This window comes from Heterodontus francisci, chromosome 16, assembly GCF_036365525.1.
Source record: "Heterodontus francisci isolate sHetFra1 chromosome 16, sHetFra1.hap1, whole genome shotgun sequence".
NCBI lineage: Eukaryota > Metazoa > Chordata > Chondrichthyes > Heterodontiformes > Heterodontidae > Heterodontus > Heterodontus francisci.
The window spans coordinates 91,281,125-91,303,848 of record NC_090386.1 but is presented as its reverse complement, the minus strand read 5'-3'; the positions used below and the strand labels follow the sequence as shown (position 1 = coordinate 91,303,848).

Genomic DNA, 22,724 nt, shown 5'->3' with positions numbered 1-22,724 from the left:
CTCATCTCGGGATCAGATATAACACCAAGGCTTCAAACAGTCTGGTGTAGCCTCAGACAGTTGCCAGGGAGAGGGTTAGAGTCAGTTGCTATGAAACGGAGTTTGTGTTTGGGACCAAAGACAGTGACTTCAGTTTTCCCAATATTTAGTTGGAGCAAATTCTTGCACATCTGGTACTGGATATTGGGCAAGCAGCGTGACAAATCAGAGGCAGTGGAGGGGTCGAAATTGGTTGTGGTGTGGTAGGGCTGGGTGTTAACAGGGTAATTATGGACTATGCCCAGCAGAGAGTGGTTTGTTCTGCAGCAGAAACCTATTAATAAAATGATAACAGAAAATGCTGGAATTACTCAGCAGGTCTGGCAGCATCTGTATAGAGGGAAACAGAGTTAACGTTTCAGGTCTGTGACCTTTCATCAGATGAACCGTTAACTCTGTTTCTCTCTACACTGGTGCTGCCAGATCTGCTGAGTATTTCCAGCACTTTCTGTTCTCATTTCAGAGTTCCAGCATCCGCAGTATTTTACTCCAAAAACCTCTTACTAAACATTTCAGCCCCTGGATTCCTGGTGGGGTTTTATCTGAACTTCAGAAAAATCTCTATTGGCAGATAAATGAGTGAGGTGATTATGTTATTTTATCACCATTACTTCATTTTGTATATGCTTTTCCATTTTCAAACTTATAAAAGCACATTACACATCAGCTTTCCATTTGGTAATGTGTAATCTATAACCTCCATTGTCAATACTGCAAATGCTACTCCATTAACTATCCACTTATCTCTATTGGGTGCCCAGAGCAAATATAATACTCTCACACTCGCCACATATCCCTGGACTGTTTGTTGTAAAATTCAAAACATTTTTTTGCATGTTCTGCTCTTCAGTCTTTAAGTTAGGATGAGTGTTTAGGACTAGAAAATTAGTACGACGCATAAACCTCAGTAAGATTTTGGATTATTGGTTCCATCCCAGGGACAGTTCCGATTCAAATCACTCCTGCAATTTTTATGTAAGAGAGAACTTCACTGTCTGTCCAAACAGTAGCACAGTTCCTATCCGGTTCTAATCTACCCCAGCACAGTCTATAAATATAACTTAGATCAGGACTATGTCACTGAGCCCAAAGGTTACAACATTTAGTTATTAATATGAAACTAATAATTCACCCACACCAAGAAGAGATTAATCATTATAAAAAGAGAAAGTGCTTCAAACTGTCCTGTGCAGAGTCCTGGTCTCTCTATTATATAAAGGATGCGAGGCACTGGAAAAGATACAAAAAAGATTTACAAAAGTACTACTAGAACTGAAAGGTTGGACCCATCAGGAAAGATTGAACAGGCTGGGGCTCTTTTCTGTAGAAAAATAAATGCTGAGGGGGTGACTTGATAGAGGTCTTTAAGATTATGAAAGGGTTTGACAGGGTAGACGTAGAGAAGATGTTTCCCACTTGTGGGGAGAGCAAAACTAAGGGCCATTAATATAAGACAGTCACTAATAAATTCAATAGGGAATTCAGGGGAAACGTCTTTCCCCAGAGACTGGTGAGAATGTGGAACTCACTAGCACAAGGAGTGACTGAGATGAATAACATGCATTTAAGGGGAAGCTAGATAAACACACGAGGGAGAAAGAAATAGCAGATTATGCTGATAGGATGAGATGACGAGGAATGGACCTGTTGAGCCAAGTGGCCTGTTTCTGTACAGTAAATTCTCTGTAAAACAGAGAAGGGGTATCAGCTATCGACCAAAATAAAAGAGCTGAATGTTTTGGGTAGAGTTTTGATGAAGGGGTTCTCCCAAACCTACCTTTTGTCTTTTGGGTGCTTTAATTTCACTATTTGCATTGTTGTCGTATTGCTACTGAAGCAAATTAAAGTTGTTTGTGTTAGTTAGGATCTATTGTAGCCCACTGCTAATCCTGTCAGATCTAATTGGCTTCCGAACCACAGGAAAGACTTTGTGATGCTTCTTAATTTAGTGCAAAGTTGATTTTCTTCCAGATTTCTGGGCTGAACTTTCCTGGCCCATTGGGGTTGGGCTGGGAGGCAGTGGGGGCTGGCAGTATGGGGAGGGTAAGTGTCGGAAGTGGGGCCTGACATCTTCCTGCTGGCATGGCATGTTGCCAGGAGCAGACACCAAAGCAGCTCAGCTGCCTGCCAAGCAGCCAATTGAGTCACTTAAGGGCCCAATTAAGGGCCACTTCCTGCCTCTGTGGGCATTTTGCCCGTGTTGGTAGGGCCCACCTTTATGGGCCCTCCATGGCCCATGGAGGGGCTCCCCAGCAGCAAAGGCCACACCCCTGGCAACTGTGCCACCCATGCACCACAACCCTGCCCCCACTGCACCCACCCCCCCCCCCCCCCCACCAACCCCACTGCGAATCAGTGGGGCCTGCCTGCCTGCCTGCCTGGCCCTGGCTTCCGCATAAAACTTAACTGCTCTTCCAGGATGCCTCACCATTGAGGTGCCTTCATCCTGGAGCTACAGTTTCAACAGTGGCCACCACTTGCTCAATTGGATAGCAGCCCCATCGGCAGCCAGTTAATTGTCCTCCACTGGCAAAAAGCCCCAAGGTCCCGACATCTGCTGGAGCGGGTTTGCTTCTACTTTCAGCCCCAGCAATGGGACTTCAGTCTCAGCCCCCCTCACCTCCCCCCCACAAAATCCATCCCTCTGTTTAAGTAAACTGGGTATTGCTTCAAGACAAAGGTCCGAATCCAAGTAGAATCCTGAAATCATAGAAGGAGCCAATCGGCGCTTGAAGCTCAGGCCAGCTCTCTGCAGGTTGAATTTTATGGCGGGTTTTGGGACCCCGTTATCGGGCAGAAAGTGGGTCCCAAGCCTGCACTTGCCAGCAGCAATTTTACAACAACAATAACAACTTACATTCATATAGCACCTTCAACCTAATAAAATGCCCAAGGCGCGTCACAGAAGCATTCTAAAACAATGACACCGAGACACCAAAGGAGATATTGGGTCAAATGACCAAAAGCTTGGTCAAAGAGGTAGGTTTTAAGGAATGGCTTCAAGGATCAAAGTGAGGTAGAGAGGTGGAGAGGTTGATGGAGGGAATTCCAGAGCTTGGTGACTGGGCAACTGAAGGCGTGGACACCAATGGCGGAGTGATTAAAATCAGTGATGCACAAGAGGCCAGAATTAGAGGAGTGCAGATATTTCAGAGGGTTTTGGGGCTGGAAGAGATTACAGAGATAGGGAGGGGGTGCGGCCATGGAGGGATTTGAAAACAAGGAGGAGAATTTTAAAATCAAGACGTTGCTTGACCAGGAGTCAATGTAGGTCAGCGAGCACAGGGTTTATGCTCTGCTCTCCTCACTGGCCAGAGTGTCCATCATGCACCCCTGAGGCTACATGAGGCCCCCAAGTCTAGACAATCCAGCCCTTGAAGCTCAGACACCCCAGTTCAAGTTGTGCTTATATTTCTTGTTTAGTATTTTGAATTTCATGAGTCTGAGAGTTTGGAAAACGTTGTTTCTAGCGCTATTGTCTCTTTAGTTGCAAAAAAACCGGGCCTGTATTCTCTTGAGGGCTAATATGATCAAGGTGTTTAAAACATTAAAAAGATTTGATAGGGTAAATGCGGAGAAATTATTTCCTCAAGTGAAGGTGAACAAGGAGACAATCTCAGAATTAGAGCTAGGCCATTCAGGAATGAAATCAGGAAGCACTTTTTCATACAAAGGGAATACAATTCCGAAACCCTTTGCTCAAAAGGCGATGTATACTGGGGGCAATTGGAGTTTTCAAGACGGAGATCGCTATATTTTGAGTGGGTCAGGGTATCGAGGAAAATGGAGCAAATGGTGTTGAGACTTGTGGAGGAGACCCAAGGGGTTCCTACTGTTCCTATGTTTCAATTGGTAGATAAATCTTATATCAGAACACCAAGACTCATCACATTCAGCCATTTGAGATATATATAAATTAACAGGACAATGGACTGCGACTGTATATGTGTCACATGTCATGGTATGCAGAAAAGCAAAAGCTTGGACTCCCTTATACAACATCGCCAGGGATAATAATACATAAAACACAGCACATGGGGTTACCCAACAATTGGATTCCAACCCCACCTCCAGTCTTTAAGATGTCCCCCAGCTCTGTTTTGTTGTTGTTATGGCTTTGTTAATGGGAGCCACGCTTGTGTCACACAGCACCCACGATTATGAAAGGGAACCCTCGTCTTTTTACAGGGAGGTAGAGAAAATGACACTGTCTTGATAACTGCATCACCATTTGTTTGAATGAACCAGGCTAACCTATTATGATCTAAACTGTGCAAATCTCAGTCACCCAGTTTGAATAATTTGGTAATAACCGCAGTGCAGATGGAGGCCATTCAGCCCCTCGCTCCTGTGAAGATCCCTGGGACATTTTACTACATTAAAGGATTTATATAAAAGCAAGTTGTTTTTGTTGTTGCACCACTCGGATCCGACTCCTCTTTTCCCTGCTCGTTAATATTTTTCTTTGCAAATCTACATTGAGTTCCCTTTTGATTTGGCTTACCTTAATGGTCCTTTGCCTGAAAAAATGCTGCTAACTTTCTGCTTTGTTCCTTCTGTACTAATTCTGAGTTGATTCCTCCCCTTGTTAACAATTCATCAACCAGTCGACAAAGAGTTCGGTGTTTCCTTGACATTTTCCCACAATTTCACCTCTGCCACTGAATATAGCAGAAATGTTTTTAAACCTCTCATTATAACTATACCAACAACAACTTGCATTTTTATGGCACCTTTAACGTGGTTCCAAGGAGCTTAAGAACAGTATTATCAATAAGAATTTTGACACTGAGTCGCACAAGGTGATATCAGGACGGATGACCGAAAGCTTGGCCAATGAGGGGGGGTTTTAAGGAGCATCTTCAGGGATGAGAAAGAGGCAGGGAGTTATAGAAATGGAATTCCAGAGCTTAGGGCCTCAGCAGCTGAAAAAAAATCATCGCATGCCTGGCATCACCCGAGTAAACCCATGCTTCAATCTTCATTTCCGCTCACCTCTTTAAAGAATGAAGTTGCATTTATATAGTGCCTTTGACAACCCCGGGGATATCTCTGGAGAGGGAGCACGTGGTGTCTGCTGGTAAACCTGAAGTTTTCCATAACCAGTGGGTACCAGAGGGACTGGACTGCATTAGAACATAAGAAATAGGAGCAGTAGACCATTTGGCCCTGGAGCCTATTCCCCCATTCAATAAAGTCACCGCGATCTTCTACCTCAACCCCATTCTCCCGCCCTATTCTCAAATCCCTTCATTCCTCTAGTGTCCAAAAACTCCTGTTGTGTCCAAAACATTGTGGATAAAGTTATAGTTTAAGTTTTTCTTGAAGTTTGTCATCATTTGGAACTTACATTTGTTTTCCTCTTATGATTTTTTTTTTTTTTTCCAAAATATAATTTATTCATAAAAATCTGTAAAAATTACATTGCCAAACAGTTTCCAAACAGCACGAAAAAATACAAACATTGCAAAAGAGATCAGTTTCTTTCAATAATGTCATGAGTTTCTTCCCAACCATTCCGTTTCACAATTGTCATGTCAATTACAGTTTTACATTTACAGCAACTGAGAATATTAACGATACAGTTCGAGGGGCTTCCCATGGTTCCAGCCCCTCAGTCCAGCTTGGTGGGGGAACCTTACACTGTGGTCTTTCCCCATTGAGCCTTTGCTGCGGCTGCCCCAAGCTTTAGTGCGTCCCTCAGCACGTAGTCCTGGACCTTGGAATGTGCCAGTCTGCAACATTCGGTGGTGGACAACTCTTTGCGCTGGAAGACCAGCAAGTTTCGGGCAGACCAAAGGGCGTCTTTCACCGAATTGATAGTCCTCCAGCAGCAGTTGATGTTTGTCTCGGTGTGCGTCCCTGGGAACAGCCCGTAGAGCACAGACTCCTGTGTTACAGAGCTGCTTGGGATGAACCTTGACAAAAACCACTGCATCTCTTTCCACACCTGCTTTGCAAAGGCACATTCCAGGAGGAGGTGGGCGACCGTCTCTTCCCCACCACAGCCAACGCGGGGGCACTGTGCGGAGGGGGCGAGACTTCGGGTGTGCATGAAGGATCTGACGGGGAGGGCCCTTCTCACCACCAGCCAAGCTACGTCTTGGTGCTTGTTTGAAAGTTCTGGTGATGAGGCATTCCGCCAAATGACTTTGACGGTCTGCTCGGGGAACCATCCGACAGGATCCACCGTTTCCTTTTCCCGTAGGGCCTTGAGGACATTCCGTGCAGACCACTGCCTGATGGACCGGTGGTCAAAGGTGTTTTTCCGCAGAAACTGCTCCACGAAGGATAGGTGGTACGGCACGTCCCAACTGCACGGAGCGTTCCGCGGCAATGTGACCAGGCCCATCCTTCGCAACACCGGGGACAGATAGAACCTCAGCACGTAGTGACACTTGGAGTTTGCGTACTGGGGATCTACACATAGCTTGATGCAGCCGCACACGAAGGTGGTCATCAGGATGAGGGCCACGTTGGGTACATTTTTCCCGCCCATGTCCAGAGATTTGAACATCGTGTCCCTCCGGACCCGGTCCATTTTACATCCCCAGACGAAGCGGAAAATGGCTCGGGTGACTGCCACGGCGCAGGAGTGGGGTATGGGCCAGACCTGCGCCACGTAGAGCAACAACGTGAGCGCCTCGCACCTGATGACCAGGTTCTTACCCACAATGGAGAGAGATCGCTGCCCCCACATGCCCAACTTTTGTCGTACCTTGGCTACTCGCTCCTCCCATGTTTTGGTGCACGCCCCGGCCCTTCCGAACCATATCCCCAGCACCTTCAGGTAATCTGACCTGACGGTGAAGGGGACAAAGGATCGGTCAGCCCAGTTCCCAAAGAACATGGCCTCGCTCTTGCCGTGGTTAACTTTGGCTCCCGAGGCCAGTTCGAACTGGTCGCAGATGCTCATCAGTCTGCGCACGGACAGCGGATCCGAGCAGAAGACGGCGACGTCATCCATGTACAGGGAGGTTTTGACCTGAGTGCCTCCACTGCCTGGGATTGTCACCCCTCTTATGCTCGCATCCTTCCTAATAGACTCAGCAAAGGGTTCAATACAGCAAACAAACAAGACCGGGGAAAGAGGACAGCCCTGTCTGACTCCAGATTTGATCGGGAAACTTTCAGATTCCCACTAATGATTTAAGTGTTCCCGTTCAATGATTTAATCACATTTATCCATTAGCTAAAAGAGTTGACGACCCCAGGACATCCCAAAGCGCTTTACAGTCAATTAATTGATCTTTAAAGTACTTGAGGGCCAATAGTTCATGGTGCAGGCTGCAGTATAACTGGGAACCTTACCAGCTGCAAATCACAGTTGTGACCGAGTGGATTCAGAGGAAATGCCAATTGTGAAATGTCCAGAAACTGGACCCAGTGCCTCCTCAGTTTGACTGCACCCACCCCAGGCTAGGTTGTTCTGCAGACCCGGCTACTTACTGCAGTGTGTCCGGCTGTGCTCTGCGGAGAGCGGAGAATCCCTGGACATTGTCCCGGGGCTCGGTGTGCGGCTGTGGGACGCTCACTCCGGGACTCTCTGCTGTCTCTCGCTCCCTCTCCCTCTCCCGCAGCTGCTGCTCCTGTCGCCAAGGTCCCGGCGCCTTGTCTCTGTTTGCTTTTCCCATTCTCCCACCTGCTCAACACGCGGCTCATTCTCACGCCCTTCCCTCCCCTGATGTGTCAACAAGGAAATGAGAGAGAGAGAGAGTGTGTCACGGAACTTAGCAAAGACAGGGACTGAGAGAGAGACAGGGAACTTAGCAAGGACAGGGACTGAGAGAGAGACAGGGAACTTAGCAAAGACAGGAACTAAGAGAGAGACAGGGAACTTAGCAAGGACAGGGACTGAGAGAGAGACAGGGAACTTAGCAAAGACAGGGACTGAGAGAGAGACAGGGAACTTAGCAAAGACAGGAACTAAGAGAGAGACAGGGGACTTAGCAAAGACAGGAACTGAGAGAGACAGGGAACTTAGCAAGGACAGGGACTGAGAGAGAGACAGGGAACTTAGCAAAGACAGGAACTAAGTGAGAGACAGGGAACTTAGCAAGGACAGGGACTGAGAGAGAAACAGGGAACTTAGCAAAGACAGGGACTGAGAGAGAGAGACAGGGAACTTAGCAAGGACAGGGACCGAGAGAGAGACAGGGAACTTAGCAAGGACAGGGACTGAGAGAGAGACAGGGAACTTAGCAAAGACAGGGACTGAGAGAGAGAGACAGCGAACTTAGCAAGGACAGGGACTTAGAGAGAGACAGGGAACTTAGCAAGGACAGGGACTGAGAGAGAGACAGGGAACTTAGCAAAGACAGGGACTGAGAGAGAGAGACAGGGAACTTAGCAAGGACAGGGACTGAGTGAGAGACAGGGAACTTAGCAAAGACAGGGACTGAGAGAGAGACAGGGAACTTAGCAAGGACAGGGACTGAGAGAGACAGGGAACTTAGCAAAGACAGGGACTGAGAGAGAGAGACAGGGAACTTAGCAAAGACAGGGACTGAGGGAGACAGGGAACTTAGCAAAGACAGGGACTGAGAGAAACAGGGAACTTAGCAAGGACAGGGACTGACAGAGAGACAGGGAACTTAGCAAAGACAGGAACTAAGAGAGAGACAGGGAACTTAGCAAAGCCAGGGACTGAGAGAGAGACAGGGAACTTAGCAAAGACAGGGACTGAGAGAGACAGGGAACCTAGCAAGGACAGGGACTGAGAGACAGGGAACTTAGCAAAGACAGGAACTAAGAGAGAGACAGGGAACTTAGCAAAGACAGGGACTGAGAGAGAGAGAGGGAACTTAACAAAGACAGCGACTGGGAGAGAGACAGAGAACTTAACAAAGACAAGGACTGAGAGAGAAAGGAAACTTATGAAGATGGTGTGATATGTACTTTACGGAAGGCCTGTAATACAGACTGATAGAGATAAAAGTTGATAACATAATACTTTAATCGAACATATGATTTAATTAATACTTGGAGACTCACTATTTATATATCAGAAACTGCAGGTATGAAGCCCAGAAGAATATTTTGGAAAGTTACCTTATATTTTAAAATTGAACCTTTCTTTTAAATTGAGACATATGAAGAAGTCAGTCTTTAAAAAAATAATTATTAGAACGTACAAGTGTTGGCACTGCTGACAGTTACTGCTGTTGTTATTCCCCTCATTGCTCCTTAAAACCTAACCCTTTGACCAAACTTTTGGTCACCTGACCTAATATCTCCTTACATGGCTCAATGTCAGATTATGTTTGATAATGCTCCTGTGAAACACCTTGGGTGGTTTTATTACATTATATAAATGTAAGTTGTTGCAAGAAGGGGGTGGTGAATGGCTTGCAAGGGCCTCTTAGAAAGACATTTTGAGCGGAATCTTAACAACTTTAAAAATAATCGCTGGTCAGGACCAGTTCCAAAGCCTGACCCTGCGCTTGCTGGCAGCGCACCCGTCAATTAGGGTCGGCGGGTGGGTTCCTGAGTCTGCTGGCCCAATCAGAGGGCCTGCAGCCTTGGAAAGATGGCAGCCACACTGGCAGAGATGGGCACTGCCACTGTAAGAGGGGGACCATGAGGACGCCTCCTCTAAAGTCATCTCAATTGTGTTAATATAAACTGTGCCCACTGCTGCCAGACCATTACAGTGGAGGGGCAACTCCTCCACAGGACAGCCTGCAGCCAGAGCTGTGGCCTGCTGATCCCTGCAGCTCCGGTGGGGAGGGTAAGTATAAGAGGCCTCGCGGACCCCCTGGCCAACGCCACCAGGCACCAGCCAGACTTTGGCCTCAGCGGGGGCTCCGTGCGGTGGCGCCCAGTCTGCCCACAAGTGGGCACTTACATATGCAAATCGGCCACTTGCCATTGTCGCTTCCACCCCACCTCCGGCTAAATCAGCCGAAGGCAGGAACTCGTCGGCTCACCCTCCCATCTGGCCTTCCCCTCGGTCCCACCATTAAAGCCACCCCAGCAGGATCAGTACGATTCTGCCCTATGAGTCAATGACATTATAAGGACTAGAATTCACGTGTAGACGAGACTAGGTAAGGGTAGCAGGACCTCCTCCCTGAAGAGCATCAGCAATTTAGTTGTGTTTTTTGACAATTTGACAGCTTTAGTGGTCATTATTTTCCAGTTGACATCTCACAAATTGTCAGATTTATTGATTTCAATTTCACACATGTCATTTTGGGATTTGAACTCATTACCTTGGGATTCCTGATCCAATTTTACTGCATGTGTGTTCCTGGAAAAAACCACAACAAGAGCAACCTGCATTTATATAGCAGCTTTAATGTAATAAAACATCTCAAGGTGCTTCACAGGAGCATTTTCAAACAAAATGTGGCACCCAAGCCACATAAGATATTAGGACAGGTGACTAGAGCTTGGTCAAAGAGGTAGGTTTTAAGGCATACCTTAAAGAAGAGGGAAGTAGAGAGGTGGAAAGGTTTAGAGAAGGGATTTCAAAGCTTAAGGCCTGGGCAGCTGAAGGCACGGCCGCCAATGGTGGAGCAATTAAAATCGGGGATGCTCAAGAGGCCAGAATTGGAGGAATGTAGAGTTCTCAGGGGGTTGTCGGGCTGGAGGAGGTTACAGAAATTTGGAGGGGCGAGGCCAGGGAGAGATTTGAACACAATGATGAGAAGTTTAAAATGTGGTGTTGACAGACTGGGAGCCAATGAAAGCCAGTGAGCACAGGGACAACGGGACGGTGCAAGTTAGGATACAGACGGCAGAGTTTTGGATGACCTCAAGTCCATCCACCCCTGTGAATTATAGTTTCCAGTGGACGGCACTGTTCCTGTGACTAAATGTATAAGATGCTGGAGTAAAAGAAATCACAGGCTAAATGCTGATTAACAATTGATCTTTATAATAATATTCAATTCATGATAAATCAAAGTTGTTTTTCTCTCAACCAAAAAGTAATATCCAATTAATTTGAATTAAGCAATGTAAATAATTCAGCTGCGGGAAAACTCAGTGCTTAAAAAGGTATTGAATTATCAGATAATTTGAATTAAGTAACTTTAAATGAATTGTAGACTGTATAGGGGTTTGGTGGTTGCTGTGTGACAGTATCAGCATCATGGAACTCAATGGATCAGCTTTAGACCCAGGTATTAACTAATGCAAATATGCAGTTAGAGATGGATAATTACTCTAGTTTTTGAATAAACTCATGCCAACTGTGCTAGGAACGTAGGAACGGGAGGAGGTCATTCAACCCCTCAAACCTGTCTGCCGTTTAATTAAAACAACTTCATCAACTCACCTCGGTTTCATAGCCTTTAATACCCCTGCCTAACAAAAATCTATCGATCTTGGTTTTGAAATTTTCAACTGTCTGCAATCCTTTTGGGGGAGAGAGTTCCACATTTCCACTACCCTTTGTGTGAAGAGGTGCTTCCTGACATCACACCTGAATGACTTAGCTCTAATGTTAAGGTTATGCTCCTTGTTCTGGACACCCCCACCAGCAGAAATAGTTTCTCCCCTATCATAGAATTATACAATAGTACAGCACAGAAGGCCATTCAGCCCATCGAGTCCGTGCCAGCTCTTTCGAAGAGCAATCCTGTTCGTCCCACTCCCCCGCTCTTTCCCCATATCCCCTTCAATGTTTTTCTCCTTCGAGTATTTATCCAATTCCCTTTTGAAGGCTGCTATTGAATCTGTATCCACCACCCTATCAGGCAGTGCATTCCAAACCCTAAACACTAGTTGCATAAAAAACAATTTTCTCATGTTGCCTCGAGTTCTTTTGCCAATCACCTTAGATCTGTGACCTCTGATTATCAACACTTGTCATTGGAAACAGTTTCTCTTTATTTACTCTATCCAAACTCTACATGATTTTTAAATACTTCTATCAAATCTCCTCTTAGCCTTTTCTGCAGGGAGAACAACCCCAGCTTCTCCAGTCGATTCATATAACTGTAATTCCTTCATCCTTGGAACCATTCTAGTAATCTTTTCTGTACCCTCTCCAAAGACTTCACATCCTTCTTAAAGTGTGGTGTCCAGAATTGGACACAGTACTCCAGCTGAGGCCAAACTAGTGTTTTATAATGATTTAGCAGAACTTCCTGGCTTTTGTATAAACTCCTTTAATCAGCTTAAACATTCAATCTTCTATACTCAAGGGAACGTAAGTCTAGTCTAGCAACTATACGATGAATGGATATACTTTAATAGCGTTTGATCAATAGAAATAATTATATAAACATAAGATCTAGCTTGTCCTTCAAGGGAAGGGTTGGTGTGGTCCTTTCATTATGTACTTTCTATTCTATAGCACATTGGCTCAAGGGTAAATTCAACTCACTGGAGTGTAATCGGCCCCTGGTGACTTTTGAAATGTATTTGTTAAAGTTAGAGTACAGAATGGAGAAAACAAGCTGATTGCAAGCAGAGGGGAGAGGACAAGAGCTCCCTTTGTGTGCCAAACTTCTGACACAGGTTTTGGAGCCTGTGCAGGAAGGCTAACACAAGGGTTAGATTATTTTGAACATGTAAAAGAGCAGTATAAAAACTCTTGAATAATCCTTATCGGCAGGTGGAATCGACCAGTCTGAAAATCCACAGCACCTAACAATGGGTTTCTTCAGTGGAACAATCAATCTTCTGTATCAGATTCATGTTAGAACTTACAATTATGTAAATCCTTTCACAACCTCAGGATGTCCCAAAGCGCTTTATTTTTTGAAGGGCAGTCACTGTTGTAATGTAGGAAATGTGATAGCCAATTTGCACACAGCAAGATCCCATAAACAGCTGTGTGATAATGACCAGATAATCTGTTTTAAGTGTTGGTTGAGGGATAGATATTGTCCAGGGCATTGAGCAAACTCCCCTGCTCTTCTACAAATAGTGCCATGGGATCTTTCATGTCCACCTGGGAACTTCAGTTCAACAGCTCATCCAAAACATTGGCACCTCCGACAATTTTGCAATCCTTCAGTACTGTGCTGGAGTGTCAGCCGAGATTTTGTGTTCAAGTCTCTGGACTGGGGCTTTGCCCCACAGTCATCTGCCTCACAGGCAAAATTTCTACCTACTGAACCATAACTGACCTGTTACTTAATGACATGCAGTCACGCTAAGTAAGAACTGAAGAGAGGTTGGTGGTACTGACAGCGTCAGCACCAGGAAGGAAAGCAGGGCCATGAATGGAATGCAAGGCCCCAGTGCGAGCAATCTCTCCGTCGCTTCACCCTCCACACCCCAGTAATGGATATTCATAGCTGATTCAAAGCCTTTTTCCCAAACCTTTCTTCAGTGGGCTTCTTTTCCAACCCCCATCTCCTCCCACCCTTTGATATTGCCTCCTCCCTGCTACAGTTGTATTGCATTTACATGACTTCCAGTGACAGGCTCCCTCTGTTTATGCCAATTCCACCCTACATGTAGTTGGGGTCGGACGCATGGCAGCTCACCACCACCTTCTCAAGGGTAAATTAGGGATGGGCAATAAATGCTGGCCTAGCCAGAGACACCCACATCCCATGAATGAATAAGAAAAAAAGAGTTGGGACAATTGACTGATCTCCTGCACCAACCAACCTCCAGCAACACCACCACCCCAGACAGAAATCCAACGCTAAAAAGTGACTTACTTCGTAAACATGTTACACATTGGTTAATAAATAACTAGGAAAGGCAACAGGTTTACTGGGAGACATTACAAGGTGATATATTCATTGAATGGGTTCTAATCTCCACCTGGAATCAGAACAAGATAACAGCCTTACAATGATTCTACGTGTCCACTATTCTCTGGAAAACGGATGACATTACTTGAGATTGTGACCCCCGGGTGCTCCACAACCTATTTGGCTGAAATGAACTGTCTACACAAACAAAATCCATTAACAAAGAACTGGGAATACCAAGGCCATGAGATCCAGGCCACTACTCTAGTGGTGCATATTCTGCTCTAATGGTGATAGTGGGTTTCATATCCTGCATCCTTCTGTTCCAAAGTAAACCACTGTGATCATCAATGTTGCAAGGTACAGATAATGTAATGTCAACAGGATGTTTAACTTGAATGGAGAGCACAGACTCAATGGAGTGAATACAAAATTAACAAGCCCGAGGGAGACCAGAGATTAAAAGATTTTTTTTGCTGCATCCAGCCAAAAAAAATTAATAAAATATCAATTTACCCTCAGGAGAAAAACTTACCAAAGTGCCTCAACACCTCTCAAAGTGCTTTACAACCACTGAAATACTTTTGAAGTGTATTCATGGTTGTGATGTAGGAATTATGAGAGTGAATTTGAAAACTGCAATGTGATAAATTACCAGATAATATTTGTAAGTGATATTGGTTGAGGGATAAATGTTGGCCAGGGCACCAGGGAGAACGCCCCTGTTGTTCCTAGCAATTCTTCCTTGGTTTAACATCTCATCCGAAAGATGGCACCTCTGACAGTGCAGCACTCCCTCTCTATTGCGCTGGGAGTGTCAGCCTGGATTTTGTTCTCAGTCTCTGGAGTGGGAGTTGAATCCATGGACTCTCTGTTGCAGAGAGGGCTGTACACTGAGCTGCAGCTGACAGCTCATAGAAGCACTTCTACTTCAAGTGGTCCTACAGTGTATTGGGGCTCCCAGGAACATGGAATTCACCATATTTACATTGCAGAGTGAATTTTGCTGCATCAGCAGCGCTGCCTGAAGTGTCTCAGTTCCTCTCTAGACAGAACAACATCATCTCATTTACGTTACTGCACTGGTACTGGGTTCAGTGCCGCCAGTGAAGGGAGCATGAATAAACAGGACAGAATGTAACAACAGTAGCTTGCATTTACATCAATCCCTTCAGCTAGAAGACTGTATACACATTGGGTTACAGGGTAGCTGAAAATAGGGAGCTGATGAGGCGTGATGGCTGAGTGGGACTTGAGTGGTATAGGTTACGGACAGCAGATGGGTGGAAGGTGGAAGGCCAGCCAGGAGATCATTGGGATGGGCGAGTCTGGAGGTGTCAAAGGCATGGATGTGGGTTCCACCAGCAGATTAGCTGAGGCAGTGCAGAGATGGGTGATGTCGCTTAATTGGAAGTAGGCAGTCATTGCGATGGACAGCACATGGGTTCAGCAGCTCAACTCAGGGCAAAATAGGAGATTAAGATTGTAAGTGGTCCAGTTCAGCCTGAGAAAGTGGTTCGAGGGAGGGATGGAATTGGAGGCAAGAGTACAGAGTTTGTGGTAGGTTCAAAAAAGCTAACTTTGGTCTTCTCAATGTTTAACTGGAGAAAATTTCAGCTCATCCAATACTGGCTACCAGACCAACAGGCTAACGACACAGTCAAGAGAGATGGTAGTGGGATAGAACTGGGTGCCATCAGTGTACATGTGGAATGCGACCCCATGTTTTCAGATGATGTCACTGAGGGGCAGCATGTAATTGTGAAAGAGGAGTGGACCAAGGATAGGGCTACAGGTAATGATGCAGGAGTGGGACGAAAAGCCATTGCAGAAGATACTTTGGCTGCAGTTGGCTAAGTAAGATTGGAACCAAGCGAGGGCAGTCCCACTGAGCTGGACGAAAGAGGAGAGATGTTGTGGGAGGATGGTGAGGTCAAACGGGCCCTTAAAACGTCTGCTGTCAGAGACACTCTGCAAACCCGACTTGCATTCAGATTTACACAGGCAGGTCTGAAACTAAGGCTGGTTTCAGATTCAGGTTGAAGATCAGCATATACATAAACCAAGCCACTTGTTCCCACCATATCAAATACCTTGAGGCAGCCTCCTGTGTTAGTGGAACATTGTTGTGCAATCAGCTCAGTTCTCTATAATCTGGATTTTCTAAATCTCAATGGGACATCAGTCATAAAGCAGAAACTGGCAGTGGCTAGACTCCAACAAGTATAAAAAAACGAGCAGTTAAACTCATTCGATATTTAGATTTTTGATTCAATTAACAAATTGATATTTGTAAAAGTGACAATGGGAGAATTAATCAGTCCATTAGGTGTGTGCTGGGAGTAGATGGCAAAATTAAATGAAAATCACTCTTCCTATGATAGATTCAAAGAATAGTCTGCCACATAAATAAATGGATGAAATATTGCCTGTAATAAATGCAGCAAACATTGTAATGAAAAAGAAGTTCAGAGTATATATGGAACTGATTTATTCTAGTCAACTTCAGCTGGTTGGAAAAGACAGTGTGGGGCACGGGAAAGGAACTGGTCTCTGGTGAAAGCACAAAACAGAGGTGATAATGAATTTGTAGTTAGTTTTACACTGCGACAGATGTCCTTTTCGATCATGACTCTGGGTAACAGTCTCACGTGAGTCAGAAAGTTATGGATTCAAGTCCCCACATACAGACTTGAGCACACCAATCTAGGCTGACACTCCAGTGCAGTACTGAGTGAGTGCTGCCCTGTCAGAAGTGCTGTCGTCCAGTTCAGACATTAAACCGAGGCCCCATCTGTCCTCTCAAGTGGATATAAAAGATCCCACGGCCACTATTTTCAAGAAGAGCAGGGGAGTTCTTCCTGGTGCCCCTGGCCAATATTTATCTCTCAACCCAATATCGCTAAAACAGATTATCTGGTCATTAATCATATCCTTGTTTGTGGGAGCTTGCTGTGCACAAATTGGCTGCCATGTTTCCCACATTACAACAGTGATTACACTTCAAAAGTGGCTTCCTTGGCTGTAAAGCACTTTGGGACATCCTGAGGTGGTGAAAGGAATTATAGAAATGCAGATTCTTTCGTCTCAATTTCACCACCAACATAGCTCTAAAATTCTACCAATCTCCTGCTGGTATTTCAGTGAGTGACACATAGAACCCCCCAGTGGAATTTCAGCCCCCATGGACTTTGCCCTACCAAGTTGTAAGATCCAGCTATTATACCAGCCAAATACAGGACCGAATTTTCCAAGAATGTTGCACAGTGTGAGCAGTTCATTGGAAAATATCATGCCCACTATTCACCATTTTCCACCCAATAAAGACAAACACCTAGGAACATGACGCTGCAGTTTTTCCCAACATCATACCCACTTCATTGAAAATCGGAGTCCAATGCTTTTGCTCATTGGGATCATTTAGCTCCTTATCCTTTTTAATAATTTGTAAAGTTAGAGTCAGTCATATACCTAACTTCATTTATTACCGTTCCAAGACGGTCATCTTGCGACTACATACAGAGCAGAGAAAACAGCCCTGCATTTGGAAACAAACGTGTAAAGAGCCATCAGTGAACCTTGGGCGAGTTGCTTATTCAAAGCCTTTCACATGAGGTTACAGATTGTGGTTGAATACAATTCTGCTGCTGTTGATCGCCCACAGTGCCTCATGGATGACCAGTTTTGAGCTGCTAGATCTGATCGAATGGTGGGTATTCTCAGTGTAAAGATGGGACTTCATCTCCACAAGCACTGTGCTGTGGACACCCCTCCCAATACTGTCACAGAGAGATGCATCTTGAACAGTTAAATTTATGAAGATGAGGTTAACTGGGTTTTTTCTTTCATGTTGGTTCTCTCACCACCTGCCGTGGGCCCAGTCTGGATACTATGTCCTTCAGGGCTCAGCCAGCTTGGTTAGTAGTGGAGCTACTGGCGCTACTGAGCCACTCTTGGTGATGGACATTGAAATTACATTCTGTGCCCTTGCTTCTTCCAAGTAGTGTTCAACATGGAGGAGTACTGATTCACTGGCTGAGGGAGGGCAGTAGGTGGTAATCAGCAGCAGGTTTCCTTGGCCATGTTTCACCTGATCCATGAGACTTCATGGGGTCCAGAGTCAACATTGAGGACTCCCAGGGCTACCCCTTCCAGACTATAAACCACGGTGCCGCCACTTCAGGTGGGGCAGGACATCTCCAGGGATTGTGATGGAGTAATCTGGGATGTTGGTTGAAAGGTATGTTTCTGTGAGTATGACTATGTCAGGCTGTTCTTTGACAGGTCTGTGGGATGACTCTCCCAATTTTGGCACAAGTCTCCAGATGGTAGTGAGGAAGTGTTTGCATGGTCAACAGGGCTGAGTGTGCCTTTGTCGTATCAGTGGCTTGGTCAATGCAGGGTGCTCCATTCAGTTTTATTCTTATTCGACTTTTCTGGAACAGCTTGGTACAATTGAGTGACTCGCTGGTCCATTTCAGCGGGCAGTTAAGTGTTAACAAAAGACTTTTCATGACCCACCAGAGGTCTCAAAGCGCTTTCCAGCCAATGAAGTACTTTTAACGTGTAGTCATTGTTGTGAAGTAGGGAACGTGGCAGCCAATTTTGTGCACAGCAAGCTCCCATAAACAGCAAAGTGGTAATGACCAGATAACCTGTTTTTGTGATGTTGGTTGGGGGATACCGGGGATAACCCCATTGCATCGTTAACCACATTGCTGAGGTCTGGAGCCATATTTCCTTACCTATAGGATATTAGTGAGCCAGATGGGTTGTTACAACAATCTGGTAATTTCATGATCCCCATTACTGAGGCTAGCTTTTTATTCCAGACTTATTTAAATAATTGATTTTAAATTCCCCCAGCTGCCATGGTGGGATTTGAACTTATGGCCGGGATTTTTCCCTCGGCGGACGGGAGCCGTCCACTGACGGAAAAGTCGGTGGCGAACCTGCCTCTGCCTGACCTGGGGATCCGATCCGCGTTTTGCGGTTCTCCGGCCTTTAATTGGTCTTGGGCGGGACTTCCACCCGCTTGAGGCAGGAGGTCCTGCCTAATGGAGCTGCCGGCCAATCAACGGGCCAACAGCTCTTAGTCCCAGCAGCGCCACCGGGAACAGTGGCCACTGCTGGGACTGCAACCCAGCCATCAGGAAGAAGATGTCAGGGAGCCCGGAGAACGAAGGTAAGTTTTTGGTGCCTCGCCGGGGGTTATCAATCAGGCCCCGGTGAAGCAAGTGTGGTTGATTGGGGGGACGGCGCGGGGGGGTGGGGGGGGGGTGATCGGGTGTTGCGGGCGGTTGGGACAGCGGAAACAGCCTTCAATCGGGCACAGGGTACCTTATCATGAGGGCCTCCCCATCCAGGTCCTCGAGAGCCACCTACTTTTGTCAGGCGGCTTCTCTGAGGCCTCGGCCACCCGACCAGCCATGGGTAAAATCCCCACGGAGGCGGGCGATAGCCCTTGTGGCTTTTAAGTGGCCTTGATTGGCCTGGGGCGGGCAGGCCATATTTTGCCCTGCGTTAAGTGGCGGCGGAGGCAGGAGCAGGTCGGGAAGTGCCCCCCTGAGCCTCCCGCTCCATTTTATGCACCCCCCCCCCCCCCCCCCCACGCCACCTTCCCGCTCTTTGGGGGTGGGGGGGTGTAAAATTCCGACAATGTCTCTGTACCATTAGCCAAGGCCTCTGGATTACTAGTTCAGTAAAATAACCGCTATGCTACCATTCCCATATCCTACTGTAACTTGGATGAGTTTTGGAGAGTATGCAGCAAGGGGCAAGCAAATGGATAGTTGGCATTTGGCAACTGAGTTATGAGGAGAGCCTGTGAAAGCTGGAAGAGTAAAGGTCCAAGGGTAATCTTCTCGAAGTAGTTTAGATCCTAAAGGTCTTTGACAAGGTAAACATCGGTAAGGTAGAAATGCATTTTGAGGGATAGCGCAAAACAGGCAGCATTGTGTCAACTGCCCATTCCACCCCCATTGGCATTGGGTGGTATTGCCAATAGGATTCAGCTCATTTTGTGCTACAGGACAGGGCAACTTTCTACCCCTAGTAGGTTTAACAGACTCACTGAGCTGAATTTAGTGAGCCTGTTTGGAGCGGGAATGCAGTTGTGGGGCTCAGAGAATAGTGCGGATGAGTCCGCCCGGAAATCTGATGTTGTGACGTCGGTTCTGGATTTAGTCAGTGGCAGGAAAGCTCCAAGGCAGTGTCACTGTCCCAATATGACAGGACTGCCATTTAAATTGCTGAACAGATAGTTTTAATACATTAGCATGTAACTGATCATGATTTAATGGGGAGCTCGGGATTAATTGGACTCCAGGCGCTATATCCTTCTCTCACCTGCCACTACTGCATTGAGCTCGTGGCCAAGACGATGGTGTGCAGGTCTGTGCACATCTGTGGAATCTGGCTCTCCATGAGGGTCGCCAGCCTCTCGATTGAGGAAGCCATGTGTTTGCACGTCTGAGACTTGGCAGCTTTCATGGCATGGATGGACTCCTCCATCGTCCACTCATGGCTACACAATGCCTCTGGCATCTCTGCCAGATGTTCCCTTACCTCTCTCTGCAACTCCAGCATTCCCTGTTGACACAGAGGCTCATCATGAGCCTGGGGCTCAGCAAGGGCCTTGCCACCCACAATCTTCCGACTGTCAGTGGCCTCGGCTGTCTCACCCTCAGCCAACTGCTCGGGCACATATGCAGTGCCCTCACACGCTTGTGATCCTGAATCTAAACCTGAGTGTAAACCTACCAAGCTGAAAGTATCTGCGCCGGTGGAAGGTGCAGGAGAGTCATGTGACGGTGCATCCTCTGACTCCTGATCCTCCTCAGAGGTGGAATGATGTCACTCTTCAGCTGGAGTCTCCTGCCGCTGCTGATCTGCATGAGAGAACACAAACATGTGTGGGTTAGGCTGTACAGGTCTCGTCATGCCAACCATGCGTGATGTGGGTCTCCAGAAGTGAACTGTATGTTGATGAAAGACAATCCTCACTCCCTTGTGCAGAGACTCCAGTCTCACCATTCGCTATTGAGCAGCCATCTTGAGACGCCGCCAGTTCAAGAGTCTCCTTCTCAGCCGTAGAGAAAGGCATGATGTCTGGGATGCCTCCGTCATTCCGATGTCTCCCTGCTGTTATGGGCCCTCTTGTCCTGCAAGTGGAAAGAGGGAGATAGTCATGCTTCGCAGAGAAATCAACATGGCAGTTCTGATAGTGACAGCCCCTTGTCCCCTATTGGGGTCTCCTATATAGCTTATCCTCTTGTCAGCTCAGAGGGGAGTTAATGGGGTTGAGCTATGAAAGACGGTGGCCTGTGGCTGAGACGCAGCCATGCATCTGTCAGGATGAGGTAATGCTTAACCCCCTTTGTCAACACCTCCGTGGCGCTTCCCTCCCCATGTCCCACTTCCTCCTGCATAGCCACATGCAATCACTAAAGAGGAGAAAGGTACGGAGCGCTCACCTTGGCAGAACAAAGGAAGTCATTGACCCTCTTGCTGCGCTATACGCATGTTCGGGGAGGTGACCCCATGGCTGCTGAGCTCCTCAGTGATCTCCATCCAGGCTTCCTTGGTCAGGTGGGAGGACTTCTTCTTGCCATCATCAGGGAAGAGGACCTCCCGCCTTTCCCTTGCAGCCTGGAGGAGAATCTTGAGGGAGTCGTCACTAAACAGTGGGGCCACCCGGTGTCTTGCCTCTGCTATCCTACAGCGTCCTTCTCTGGAGGGGCGGGGAGGGGTTCCAGGAATCACTACAGCAGCAGCTTCACCAGAGAGCATGACAAATAAGTCTGAGGCAGCAATGAAAGCAGAACCGGCAGGGCTTTAAATATGGCACCAAGACCTGCTCCGGAGTCATCTGAGGATGTATTCGGCACCTTGAATCCCAGCCCGTCGTGTAATCAGCCGGGCCCCTCGCCTCCATTATGTAAAACACGTGATCACGGTGGGCCGGCCGCACATGTGACAAGCAGGGACACCACCCACTTCTAGATCCAATGCCAGGACCCGCAATGAGCTCACTAAATTCAGCCCACAGACTTGACAACCCAAAGACAGAGCCTTAAACAGACAAGAGGGTAGGCAGCAGGATTTTACTAATTCACACAGAAGGTGGTGCACGGAATGGACTATCTGAAGAGTCAGTGGGGAGGAAGTGAGTGGGTGGAGCAGAGGAAATGACTATTTGTTTTCTGATTGGCTGTAGGAAGATGGGGCAACATGAGGATGGACGTGTTGGACAACTAATGGCGAGAGCGTGGGGGCGAGGTGGTTAGAGGAAAGAGTCATGTGGTGACACCTCCAGCAATACATCCATCTACTGTTGGCAAACCCTAGTGATGTTCTGCACCATGGGCCTTCATCTGAGCTTCTTAATGTAGTATCTTACAAAGTAGTGGTCACCAGCAGTTCATTGACCTCACTCTGTTATTGTGCACTTCATGAACAAAGAAAAGAGCAAAATGTTTTACCAATACATCTTGGCACGGTAACCATATCCTTTCAAAGGAAACTAAGTCTGGAGAGCATTAATCCAGTTCAAAGTGTACAGCTTAAACCACAACACAAATCTCCTCTTAAACTTGGCATTAGTTAGCACTGATTTGGCAGTCTTCCTCGGAAAAGCAACAAGATTAAACCGTGTGGGAAAAGGAAATGCCACACAGGAGATTTGCCTTTGATGTTGGTTCTAAGGTTTAACATTGTTGCGAAGTGCAGGCGGAGTTTCATCTTAATCAATGTTATTGGATAGATAAACTATCACTGACTATAGGCTGAGTGTACGGGTCTGCCTCCAGTCTGGAGATTGGCTATTGCAAGGTGTTATCATGCTTGTCCCTTCATCCCTTGGTCCTTGGTTCTTGATCCAGGCTCTGCTCAGATTGATAGTGTCTCTGCCAGCCCAAAACCAAATGTTAAATCAACTTGGGGATAGTCAACACAATACTTGGTAGATGCAAAAAGTTGACTAAAATTCAGCAAGCATTGGTACCAGACTATTCCAGTGCT

General features: G+C 46.6%; 2 protein-coding genes across 2 annotated transcripts in view; one reads left to right on the top strand and one right to left on the bottom strand.

The window, feature by feature from the left end:
- Positions 1-7,555, bottom strand: part of rbpjl (recombination signal binding protein for immunoglobulin kappa J region-like) — a 71,220-nt gene extending 63,665 nt beyond the window's left edge. The window contains exon 1 of the mRNA XM_068048631.1: positions 7,489-7,555. Coding sequence (XP_067904732.1) covers positions 7,489-7,537 — 49 coding nt within the window. The 5' untranslated portion in view covers positions 7,538-7,555. The remainder of the gene's footprint in view (positions 1-7,488) is intronic.
- Positions 1-22,724, top strand: part of matn4 (matrilin 4) — an 83,789-nt gene that overhangs the window by 15,471 nt on the left and 45,594 nt on the right. The window lies entirely within an intron of this gene.